Genomic DNA, 14,044 nt, shown 5'->3' on the forward strand with positions numbered 1-14,044 from the left:
AGAGGCTTCTCTCCTGGACCACTTAGGTCGAGAAGCACCAGGGATGGGGTACTCCTCATACTCGATTTGCTTACTGTAGACTCGCACAATTGAGATGTTTTTGAAGTTCTTGAGATAAGCTAAGGCAAGTTTATGACACGGTTGAATGAACAAGAAGACAAGAACACTTGAGACTCTAATTTGGAACTCTGATGAACAGGGATTTCATCTAATCTGGAAACAAATTCAGGACAACTTTTTTCTCGGCCATACAATACGTTTGGATATAAATGAAAGAGTTGCATATGTAATGGAAAACAAACAAAAGTCGTATTGTGACAGAGTTTTGTAAGCTGTCAAAAATACAAGGAAACAATATTGGACCGATACAGAACCATGTGGAGCACTAAAAGGATTTACTTGTAATGTATGTATTATAAATTAAGTTAATAATATTAAAGTTAATAACACAAAGGACACTATATTTCTAATACGGGATGATGAAACCACGATAAAATTAATTTGGCAAAGCAGAATTAACTTGTTTTTAGAAAAAAATACATCTATATTCTTGAATTAAATTGGTCATCATATAAAAGGATTTTGCACTTGTTTGCACTAATATTGGTAACGAAGGAATGCAAAGAACTAACCGGCTACAACATCCACCGAATCGTTTGAGGGTCCACAATAGAGCACCTGTGGACGTATTGCGCCAACTCGTAGCTGATTGAGACGAGTGAAGAAGTATGCAAGGTAAGCTCCCGTTACAGTCTTTCCAGTGCCTTGAAGGAGAATGTTTGTTATATGGAATGATGATCTGCATTCAATATTTGTTTAAAGCCCCAACTGCACTTTGTATAGCTACCTGCACCCTCTACATGTTATAGCAAACAATGCCTAATCGGTGCCTGTTGGTCCCCCATGATCCCCTTTTTCTTATGTTAATTGAGAGCTGATTTGATGAGATAACCACCTGTCAGTGACCTTGCAGCGGTCTTTCACCCCCCCCCCCCCCCTGCCAAACTAGTACGAATGGGATTTAAGAAATAAAGGGTATTAATATCTCATCCGCGCATTTAATATTTGTTAAAAAGGAATTAGAAGTGTCGTAGTCGATTGGTCATAAGCACTTGACTCGAAATTCGAAGGTCGTGGTTCGATCCCCGACACGACACTGATGTCATTTAACAAGGCATTAATCTTCATTTGCCACACTCGACCCAGATGGGGTAAATGGGTACCTGAAAAGAATTGATTCCTTGAATTGCTGAAGCACTGTAATGGCAGCTAGGCTAAAGCCGGGGTAATAATAAATGCTTCTCGGAATAGAATTTCTAGATAGCCGGCACTTTAGAAATGCATATTACTATTATTATTATTATTAATTAAATGCATCGTTTAACAATGTTACATCTGAGATTCCAGGCCCTACGTCTGTGATATGGTGTAATATTGAAGCCCTAAACAAAATTGCGCTTTAAAATGATCATGAAGTGCCTCTAAAAAGTAAAAATCTTTGAGTGACCGGTTTTACCATACTCATTTGTCCCGATAGACTGTAGTGTAATGAAAACCGTTAGGAAAACGCAAAATGAAATTTCGATTTCAATCAAAAATATCTTTATTCATGATAATGATAATCAGACAGGAGATCGGCTTGTAAAAGTCATGGGATTCCTGAATGGCCTAAAGGTTTATAATTATGATTGCAGCATGAGCTAAATCAAGGATGAGACAAAGTTTCCGGATCCCGTAAAGAGTCAATTCATGCATTGTTGTATCTCGAGTGAGGTTTAAGAAGCCCTACATGTCGTATGTGCGTAGCTAGGACAATGGAAACAATGGATACGTGTAGGAAATTGTGATGAACACAGTGAAATTTACTATTAACAGAAGGAACAAAAGGGGAAAATGGTTGTTATAATGCACGCTCATGCACATATTAGCACAATGTTGAGTCCTATGAAAGCTTCTTTTAAAGCCTATAGGGAAGCTCTCTTACAAATACCCTATTTAAATAATAATGGGGAAAAAATGAGAGTAATAATACATATAATGATAATTATAAGAATATCAATAATAACGATGACAATAAAACCATTAATACAAATAATATTAATAATTATGAAAATAATAATGATAATTAAATTAGCCAGTTGAATAGCGCTCATATACATGTACATTATTATCTGGGTGCTTTTAGCTGATTCAAGATAAGCCGCCATTTTAACGGGGGGCCAAAGTCAGAAAAGAGGGGCTTGCCACTTCTACACAAACTAAGCTCACTTTGTTCATTAAACAGATTTTTATCATAATACAGGTTCGAGGACTATTAACCCTGAACAAACACCCCCAAGGACAACCACCCCCTAAATCGAAGGGGGCGCTTTTGACGAAAAAAAAAAACAAACAAATATTTTAAGGAAACGTTGAATCACCATGGATATGGTGCACAGGAAAGCGAAGTGGATAATCTATATTTTGATACCGATTTCAACATGATTAGGATTAATATAATTGCGATTTTAAGTAAAAGCATTATTTTTTCTTCTTATACATCAAAATGGAAAGGTACACTTTGTCGCGACTCCCACGGAATTTTTTCCATGTACAAGGACACTTTTCAGTGCGAAGGGGAGGCTGAATATCATTCTCTTTTCAGTACAAAGTTACAGCAACCTAATTTTATTGATTCGATTTCCACATTAATGACATTGTAAAATATAAATTTTGAGCACAGTATCTTGGTATATAAAATTTATATTTTACACACTCCATAACTCAATTAAATTATATCAACTTAAAGGTTTTTTGATTATTCATCTATTATGACACCAGACCATTGGTGATTTGAGGTTTTGCAGGCTAAGACCACTCAAGAAATAATTTGCTTTTAATAGATGTAGGAAAACAAGAAAAACAGAGCTCCCCCCAAAATGAGTAAAATCGGACAACCAATACGGAAGTTATGATTTTTAGAAAAAAAAGTATAACAAAGTAAATTACTACACAAATTGCCAATTTTTTTATCAGTTTGTGAAGTCATTGCCTCGCTATTTATTAATTGCTTTATATATTTTTATCCCATTTATTACCCTTTTTATCACCCAAAACATGATTTCCCGATGCCTTTGCCCAGGTTATATAATTTGTATTATATTGCATACATGACATTTCACAATATCTTTTATGCACTTTGAAGTATTGATACTATTTTCTGAGTATTGTAGATTCATAATCATTGATTTTTATATAAATAGTTTGTCCAAATTCCTATTTTTCATGATTTAACTGATAAACAAATAAGTCTATATTAGGTGCATGAACGCAAAAACATATTGCTATCAATATTACTTGTATGTTGTTGTAAGGAAAATAGATTCTTAGGAGGAAAAATAGAAATTTATATTATCAATATAAAGAAAACAATTAGTGAAAGTGAGGCAATGACGTCACAGACTAATGAATGAGTTGCCAATTTGTCTAGTGATTTTCAAAGTTTTTCATGTGATTTAAGGTTTCCTGAAAATATTATTTACAAAATACTATTTTTCGTCAATAGAGCCACCTTTGTGAACGCCCTGTAAATAAAAGACCCGATCCGATGAAGATACAACTTCATATCAATGGAAAGTTGAATGAACATAGAATAAAAATATAAAGTAATACAAAGTAGTTTCCCTTTTAGTATTGAACAAAGGCAAATTAAAACCTCATTTTCCACACCCTCCAAATTAGAGGACGACATGGGACAAATTTGCCTTAGTCACGGTGACGGAATAACACGTGAACCCATTCGGCTCGCCTATTTAGCTGAAGCAATGAGCTTTGCTTTAATGCAAGGTGAACAACTTTCGATTTTTATAGCTCTAAATTTGGGGTCTTCAGAGAAATTTGACTCCTCTAACAGACACTCAACTAGCATATTTTTATTGGAATTATTGTAATCTAAGGCTTACAAGCTTTCCGTTGATATGAAATTCAGACAGGGTCATGAACATCTGGCTAAAATAAGGTATGTTGGCCAAATGAAGTTTATGCTGGGCTGGGATTTACACTATTTACCATGTGATCTACAGTCCGGTGACCTATCTACTAGACCACAAGTCATTGCTGTATTAAGCGAGGAGGCAAGCCGTAATAAGAGTATGGATACATCTCTAATAGTAGCATACCCAGTGTTAAGCGGTGCCCTTTTTGTGGCACAATTAATTATAGAAAAAAAATGGCCTGAAATTTGAAACTAAGGTTCAGTCCACATTTCATCTTCATATGTTTGAAAGACATAAAGTTATGATTTCTTTTTCTCCAAATGAATGGGAAAGGGAGTTGCATGCGGTGTAAAAACAACGTGAGAACATTATTACGGTATTTTTAAAAAAGATATCCAGCAAGCAATATGTTTGCTTTGCAGTTATATTGAAGATAATGGAATAATAAATTCTTACCAGGGGGCCCTTGAATGACAGAGAATGTTTTTTGGAGAGCTTTCTTCACAGCAACTTGTTGGGAGGGGTTCAACGGATGCAGTGTCGACTCTGGTACATGCAGGTCTGTGAGCGCTATAGAAGTTAAGTGAAGTTTAAAAGTGAGGTTTGTTTATTCCACATTTTACATCGAAAAACAGTTTAAATTCTGTTTTTGTTTTTTACAAGCGTATAGATTTCATACACAAAACAAAATTAAAGATTTCAAATTAAGGATAATGTACGAAAAATAAGTACGTAGTTTCGAAATACATTTAAATTACAGGCAAGGTAAACAAAACAATGTAAAATGTTGGGAGCCTAAATTTCGAATGACTGGGTTATCAAATATTTAAGAAGATGGTGATGTTCTCCATATTTGAGATATCGATATCACTCTTTATTTTATGTTTGAGTGGAGATAAATTAAATTCATCCTTTGTCTAATATCAACATATTAAAAAGCCTTCAGTGAGTCACTTTGCAGTCGATATTTCTTCATATAGTGATGTCGAATATTATTCATAAAGGCCTTCGAATGAATCCTCAAGATAAAGACAAGTAGAAAAAACAAGACAAATGCGACTTTGTAACCAAAATGCCTCGGCCTAAATTTATATAAGATCCTGGATTCAATTATTTAGGAATATCACGGTGAGAACAAAAAGCCTTACCTAACATGTCCTAACAATAGAACTGTATGACCTTTTACCTTTGACCTATGACATGCAAATCCAAAAATATTTTGGTTGAGTTGAGTACTAAAATAGCGTAAAATAGTCATTGATTTGGCCATATACTAAGGTTAAAATGACCTTAAATTTCATGTATATTGACCTGCTAATATCTTTACAGTTGACCTTATTTTACTCAAAATATGATCAATTTATCTAACTGTGCTGGTGCACGCTAATTGGTATTAGTGTGCATTATTAATAACTTAAGGATCAAATTGTACTTGATAAATGTACACTGCGATAACAGGGTTAAAACCATGAGATCTTTTGTAACCATGACTCCTTCTAATTTACCCGAGTGCCAATCAGGATGATTCGGACGTTGCAAGACGATGTCTCGTTGCAAGACGATGTCATGTACCAACACCGGCACCCTCTCTGAGTCCACACCCTCTACAGCCACTTCTTCTCGTCTGCAGTAAAATTAAATACAGATGACTCATTAAAGCCTAAGTCCACTCCAAAATTAATTTGCTTTTAATAGATGCAGAAAAACAAGAGTAACAGAGAAAATCAAATTTGATTAAAATAGGAAATATAGTAAGGAAGTTTTAAGTTTAAAGTATGAACAAGTATAGAACCTAGAAATCCCTAAACAAATTGCCAATTTGGTTATCAGTTTGCCTCACTATTTATCAATTGCTTTATATATATTTATCCCATTTATTTTCCTTTTTATCCCCGAAAACTTGATTTCCCCATGCTTTTGCCCAGGCTATATGATTTGTATCATATGGCATGCATGATATGTCACAAAATCTTTCACGAACTTTAAAGAATTGATACTATTTTCTGAATATTGTATATTCATAATCACTGATTTTCATTGAAATAGTCTATACAATTTCATAGTTTTCATGATATAACTGAAAAAAAATTACACAAAAACATATAACTATCGATATAGTTGGATGCTGGTGTGGGGAAATAAGATTTTCAAGGGGAAACTTAGAAATTTATATATCCAATATAAAGAAAACAATTAGTGTGTGAGGTAATGACGTCATACAATTATGAGTAGGTTGCCAATTTGTCTTGTGATTTTCAAAGTTTTTAATGTCATAAAAAATTCAAAACTTTCCTATTAGTTATCCGATTTCGCTTCAACTTTTTTTGATTGGTTTGTCTAATTTGTCTGCTTCATTGAAAGTAAGTTATTTTGGAGTGGACTTGCCCTTTAAAGGCCAATCATCGTGCTCTGTTTAATGCAGCTATTTTGGGAAAGAAACGGAAATAATCATATTAAGTTTTGAATTGCTTGGTACTAGCAAGCACTTTATACCATTTGCTTATTTGCCCAGAAAAAATGTTAACAAAATAATGAAAATGGAATGGAAAACCTAGTCACCGAAGGTATCAACAATCATATGGGACCATATTCAAGTGCTAAGTACATGGAAGGGAAGCCTTGTTCAGTTTTTTTTTTTTTCTTTACTTAAATCGTTTCACATGCATCATTAATTTACTATAATTTCTCATCATAATCTGCCATGTGTACCTAACACACCTGAGGACATCGGAGCCTGGTAATACTGTCATTATTCAACCCTACAATTCAACAACATTAAATGTAAATCACACAAATAATTTTCCATTAAATGATCCTCTTTCAAAGAAAAACTATTCAAACATTGACTGCTCATCGGTTGTAGAGAGGGAAAATAACAATATATATAAGAGATAATGCAACTAATGGGAATTGCTCTTCTCTTCTTCTTTGTTATGTGTATGCTTTTGGTGTTATGTGCTATTAAAAGGCTCGTTCATTTTTACAACCTGTAAGTGAATGGCAATTGCGCACATAAAATGCCTTACAGGTATCTACTAAGCTCTTTGTAACAAGGAACACTAATGTTATTTACCGCGTCATATCCGAATGAAGCGAAATAATGGCCTAAATCTGTTTATATTGAGGATTAAGTAGACCTACCTGATTGGCTCTGGTTTCGAAATGATCTCCACAGTACTTGCAACATGATGATCATTACTCCCTTCTGGAAGTGGCACGGACTTCTGATGCACTACAAAGTGGACTGGAAGTGACTTTGAATTTTGAAATGTGCGACAATCCTGACAATCCTCGTCTTTCAATATGCTGCAGTGGAGAACACACGTTTGCTTCTCCCAGTCCTTAGCGTTGAATGGACCTACATGATGTCTATGTTCTCGGTTATCATACTCCTTGATCTGTAGCAAAGCTTTGGTTTCCACGTCAAGATTGGCCAGGTGTATGCACAGGTAATACTTTATTACCTTTCTTGTTTCCCAGATCTGTATGTGGTTCACTTTAAGGAAATTCTTTTCTAACTGAAAGTGACCTGTGAACTCACTTGAAGTTTTCCGCCATGTGATTGGCACATTCTGTATAATGATGGTGTCATCATTGCTGACTGCGTTGTGGCAGGAGATCATAGACAGGATTTGAAGCCATTTTGACTTGTATTCTTTAATGTTTTCCTCCCTGCCTGGAATGTTAGTGGCTATCCTTGAGAAGCACTGAATGGGTTGTGATCGATGGTCTGCACAAATATCCAAGTGAGGAGTCATGTTGAAGAGTTGTACTTTTGGAGTAAGCATACCCTCCATCATCTGTGCATGCATCTGAACCCTGCATGGATCACCCAACTTGTAGCTTCGTTGGAAATTTCCTCTACTTCCTTCCTCCTCCGTGAAGGGATTATCGCTAGGTTGGGCATGGATCAGGGCTGTGCCAATGGCAGTCCGAACTTTCTCTACGTTTCCATCCCTATACATACTCTTGATTGATTGCAGGATCTCTTGCCATTTGTCCTCTGGAATTGTGAAAGGAACGTCTGAATTTGTGACTCTAGTGCTGGCTGGTGATTCTGCTTGGCATTTCCTGCTGTAGTCATACATGCTACACTTCCATGTAACTTGAACATCTGTGAAACCTTTATTTACTACTGGTTTCTCGAAGGGCTGCAGAACACTAAAGGGAATTTCTCTCCGCCTAGATTGGATGTATCTACGATACGGGATAAGCAATTTCATAGATGACTCAGTGATCCCTTCCACAAAAGTTGTAACCTGAAGAGGAGCTTCCTTGAGCTTCAGAGCCAACTTCAGCTCTTTTGTGGCTATGCCGAAGCGCTTACTTTTGGTATGTTGATTGTTGTAATGATGGGTGATCTCAGCCATCTCCTCAGCAGTGTAAGGGCATTTGCTATTCTCCATGCCAGCAACAAGCATCCTATGCACAACAAGGTCAATGTAACGTCTGATGGGTGAGGTGAATTGAGTATATGCTCTCATCTGCAGCGAATAGTGTTCTTGCTTTTCTGGCGTGGTTTCGCTTGTTGATACGACATATTCTGCAGATTCCATGATAGCGTAGAGGTCAAACTGAGCCAGTGCATGTTGTGGATGGTTTTCATCTTGAAGTATGAGATTAGCCATATCCTCCATATGACTTCTTGATGCATTTTTTGATTCACAGCATTCTCTGACCTTCTGCCATACTTCTGCAGCAACTAGGACGTCTGCTCCACCTTGACCTGCTTCTTGGCCTCCAAGCACTGCATCATTGTGATTAGGATCCGCAAGCCCAGAAAGACGAATGCTGTTTCTTAATGTCTTGTCATGACATCTTTTCCATGTCTCTACCTTCTCTTGCGATGGTGCCAGCTGCCTATGAAGTGGTGTACACTCAGGAAACCTGGAAAGAACTTGCTTAGCAACAGCATTGTTAGTCATAAGCATCAGCTCTTCTATCATGACGTGAGCATGTGGATAAGAAAGTGCCCCTTCATCATCGTCATCAGTATTGTACACCATATGTATATCTCCCAATCGCTGCAATCGGCGATGTCTTGACAGCTTATCTAAATACCTAATAGGTTCTGCAACACACATGTGTGCATTAGAAGTACTGTTGCTGTCAACAATCAACTTCTCTGCATCTGCATAGGTAAGTCTCTTACATGATTTAATCACGGACCTTGTATAAATGATAGGCTGGTCAATTATGATCTGCCCTTCATGATCAAGAGTGAAAATGACTGACAATGCAAGTCTATCCTGTCCCGGGAGCAAGCTTAGAAGTCTCAAGATCACATCCTTTGGCAGCATATGATAGGCATCACCTCCGAATGGATGGTAGAACGTTGTACCCCTCTCGTAGGCATCTTTATCCATTGAACTGTCCTGTTGAATGAAGTAGGACGCATCTGCAATGTGTACACCAACTTCATAGCGCTGCCCAGGTAGACAGACACAGCTGATGGCATCATCCAAGTCTGTGGACTCAGGAGGATCCACAGTGAAGATGGTCTTTGTCGTTCGGAAATCTTCTCTTTTCTGAACAGCTTCATCTGGAATACTCCATCCTTCAGGGAAAGCTTGATGCATTTGTTCTATTGCAGCTGGCTCGCATTGATCTTTGATGCCGTGCACAAGTCGAAGGATTTTAAGCCCGTTTTGTTCTGTATCTCCATGATCCAACTCTTCAACAACTGCTCCCAGTGGATATGGAGTCTTTGGAGGCCACTCTCGATAGCAAACAACAAAGAGTTTATGATGTCTCTCCGCGTATTTAACCTCTACTTCTCTTCTCGGGCTGCGTTCAGGTCGTGTTTGCGCCTTGTTTTTCTTTTTCTCAAACAGTGTTACCACAGCTGCACTATTCTTTGAGGTGCCTCCTCCCAGGATAATCATCTTAGGAAACGAACGGTTAATGGGCACCATAACATTATTAATCCGAGGATCAAGGTAGCACACAAACTTGTGTATTTGGGGATTAGCATTGTGTTCAATAATGCCTACTACCCTTCCAGAAATCTTGATTTCTCTTTCGGCATCATGACTTTCTTCAACTTCTTGCTCATCCTTATTTTCTAAGACCTCTACAAGAACCTTATCACTGTTCAGGGCATGTCCTCGACGCTTTTTACTCATGATGGGTATTTCATCTGCGGACTTTTTGTCTTGGGGGACAGCATAAGCACGTCCAGTCATGTCTTGGCGGAAGATACAGATCTTGTACTTGTCAGGCGTTTGATCAGCCTTGCGACGAAGTTCTTTAACATTAGTTTCTTCCAAACTTACATCATATTTATAATCTAGTCGGAAGGCATAACGACATTCTTCTTGCTCCATGCGTAACTTCTGTAGCAGTGTAGTTACCTCTGTGTGTACTGGTACTCCCCTTTCCTCGTTCACCTGAAACCTCAGTTCCTGAAGCCATTCATCATAAGGCAAGTCTTCCTCATCAACTGCAGATACAGCAACAGCAACGGAATCTCTTGGAACGAATGAAAATGAATGGGTTAGCATCACCATGTATATTTATACCTGCATATTGTATACCTATATGATCAAGTAATCAATGACAATTTCTATTTAACTAACATCTCACGTATTCTAAAAAGTACACGAGACCGATTGTCAAACTGATATATCGTTTGTTTGAAGCCAAACGTGCCTCAATCGTAAATTGTGTGAGTTAAAATCTCTTCCAGCTCTTTCCTTTAAAAAAATGTACCATGGTATTACCATGGTTTTTAGTACCATGGTTACCATGGTTCTTAGGGTGGATGGTAATTTGGACAAAAAAAACATGGTAATCATAGTACCGAAAACCATGGTAACACGGAACTTTGGTAACCACGGTTCGGTGTAACATGGGTACCATGGCTCTCCTGACCTTTCGTTACCATGGTTGACAGTACCTAGATTACCATGGCTCATGTAGTACAATGTTACCGCACGTACACATTCGCCTTTCCATTCTGCATGTAGCAATAAAAAGATAGCATTGATAATATTGCGTGATTGGTCTTTATTAATCATTTGATAATTTACTATATTAATGCACATTCAACACAGCATTCCTCACAAAATTTGCCAGCCCTTGTTTATTCAACTTTGAAAGAGCATGGTGGTCTGCAAAGTAGACACACAAATGACAGGAGCTGGCATGAAGTTCACTTCCAACAGAATTATCAATTTTTCTCGAGGTTTAGCCACTTCTCTGGCAGACATCTGTTTACAAAAGACGCCACAATCATGTTGATTCGTCTGTATCGTCTAGTCACTGATGACTGTAACGACATGAAAGCCCTACTAGCGCTAAAATAAAAATATTTATTGCTTTTTACTCTTTCCCCGATTTAGTCGACGATCTTCAAGATCTAGGCCTATTTGCTACACAGTGCGTCCCAGAAAAAAACAAAACCGAGAATTATCGATGTTTTATTTTAACTTAATCACAATTATAATTGATAAATGACACATATTTGTAAAGCTTAGATCCTCCTCTCTCATTTGATGCAACTCGTATAATCTATATGTCACGCATGAGTGATTACAATAAATTTGAAGAGAGGAAAACAAAAAGTCATTTGGCAGACGGTATCTGAATTTCAAAGAGAAAATCACATTTCTAGAAAGTTGAGTTTCTGCCTTTTAATATGACACCTCAGTCAGGAAAAATGAGCTAGGATTTACAAATTTTTGTTTGTTTATCGTAGAGCTTGCATTTCCATAAATTGATAAAACGAATTCGTTTTCACTGACTGTCTGCTGTAGCAACAAACGGAATTAGTAAAAGACTTAACTCCGTTTCGTTGACAATCAGCCGTAGACTAAAGACTTCATGAATGGCTGATTGTCAACGAAACGGAGTTAAGTTATGCATCAATTGAGTTGCATCAAATGAAAGAAGAGGATCTCAGCTTTCCAAATATGTGTCATTTATTAATTATAAATGTGACTAAGTTATGATAAAACATCGATAGTTCTCGGTTTCGTTTTTTCTGGGACGCACTGTACATACGAAGCACTTAGAAAACTTTTGTACACACACGCAAACACACAAGTGTCGCGCGCATTTCACATTGTACACACATTCACCTGGGATTTTGGGGTGTTCGTCGTTCTTCTTTACATAGATAATAATAATAATAATAATAATAATAATAATAATACCGAATATTTAGGAGGGCTAAAAACAATAACTAGCAAAGCGCTTACAAAAACAAATATATGAAAAGAGAACAAAAACGACAGTACAGGAAGTATATCACATAGATTATTGGGGGAAAAGGTGAGTTTTGAGGGATCTTTTGAAGGTGGAAAGACAGGTAATTTCCCTCATGAAAGAGGGATGCTGTTCCAGGTCTTTGATGCAGCTACTGCAACAAGTTTTTCAGCTGCTGAGAATCTAGGTTTGGAAATGATAAGTTTACATGTGTCGGTTGCTGAACGAAGATAACGTGTTGGTGTATATATTTGGAGGGTGTCATTAAGATATTCAGGTGCCAAATGATTGAGCATTTTGAACGCATACAAACATAATTTAAACAGAACACGTTGGTGGAGACGTAACCAGTGAAGCTCCTTTAGTGAGGGTGAAGTATGAGTTCTAGAACCAAGGCCAAAAAATAATTTAGCGGCACGATTCTGGACAGTTTCAAATTTCCTTCTTTCTGTAGCACATACAACAGAATAAAGACTATTGCAATAATCCAACCTAGAATGAAGCATGGTGACATGTCTTGAAATCTATGAATCTACGAATCCTCCATAAATTGCGGAGGTGATAATTGCACGTGCAGCAGTTGTTTTTGTGCGCAGAGAGAAACTACTGCACGTGCAGTGGGCTAATACCCCTGGTTGTATAGTCGTATAGTCGTATGGATGTATAGTTGTATATTAGTTAACTGTTGGTTATGGTACTTCGGCCCACACGCTGTAAACAATACATGCGTATAGTTGTATAGTTGTATAGTCTTACAGTTTTATGCGTTCTAATTGGTTAAAACTATACATCCATCGAACGGATATATAGTTGTCATGAATATGGCACGTCCCGCCCACCATAAGCGCCTGGGCTTTCGCTGGCGCCTGTATGTAGGCGAAGGAATAGAAAGCGCCTACAGGAGATCGAAGGAGATCGCAAACGTCCAAAACCAACTTGAAAATCAACACGAGCAGATTAAAACACTACAACGCAAGCTCGACCAACAGGAACAATACTCCAGGCGAAATTGTCTCCTGTTCTTTGGCTTCGAGGAACGCAGTGAAGAAGATACCGATGACATCATTCTTCAAGTGGCAAATGAAGTTCTCCAGGTCAATCTCTCCAAGGATGATCTGGAACGTACCCATAGAAATGGCTCCAGGCAGAAACATCAAGAAAAGAACCTGCCACGCCCAATCATCGCGAAGTTTACATCATATAGAAAGCGCCAGGAAGTAATCTCCAAACGACGGAAGCTCGCCGGTAAGCGGAAGTCCATCCAGGAAGATCTGACGAAAGCAAATCAAGACCTGCTTGCACATGTACGAACCTCTGAGAAAGTAAAAGCAGCATGGACACGAGATGGGCGTATTCTAATGACTGACAAAAACAACAAAAAACACTTGATCTTGTGCAAAGACGACCTACGGAAGTTTTAAAGTCTGGTTAGGGTAGGCACATTCTGAACTAAGTGAGTGAACTTTTCATTTAATTTTTTTCCCCCTCATTTAACAAAAATACTTGTTACATACTTTGTTATTACAGTATATTATTTTTTATGTTCTGTATTTATTGTACCCCTATGTTTTGTTGTTTGTCTTTATGTAGACGGATTGTCATAGTCATATTTAATGTTCTCCTTTTACATGGATGATACACATGACGCACAGTATCCCATATGCTTAAACCCAGTGTTTCCATTTTCTGATTTGAGCGATGATGAATTTAAGAATATTTTTTCAACACCATTGCATGAACATAAAATTGATATAAATAAATTTAAAAATACATTTAAACATTCTTTAGAATGTGATCCAGCGTGTGACAATGATGACGATGATTTTTTACCCGACGATATTGTTGAAAGTAATTATTATTTG

General features: G+C 37.3%; 1 protein-coding gene across 1 annotated transcript; it reads right to left on the minus strand.

The window, feature by feature from the left end:
* Window positions 1–7,111: 7,111 nt before the first annotated feature.
* Window positions 7,112–10,860, minus strand: LOC115922753 (helicase with zinc finger domain 2-like). The gene is made up of 2 exons (XM_030982305.1): window positions 10,848–10,860; window positions 7,112–10,443 (listed from the first exon to the last, which is right to left on the minus strand). The coding sequence occupies exons 1-2, from the start codon at window positions 10,858–10,860 to the stop codon at window positions 7,112–7,114; spliced, it is 3,345 nt and encodes a 1,114-aa protein (XP_030838165.1).
* Between the last annotated feature and the right edge of the window lie 3,184 nt (window positions 10,861–14,044).

Source organism: Strongylocentrotus purpuratus, unplaced genomic scaffold, assembly GCF_000002235.5.
Source record: "Strongylocentrotus purpuratus isolate Spur 01 unplaced genomic scaffold, Spur_5.0 spur5_contig_824, whole genome shotgun sequence".
NCBI lineage: Eukaryota > Metazoa > Echinodermata > Echinoidea > Camarodonta > Strongylocentrotidae > Strongylocentrotus > Strongylocentrotus purpuratus.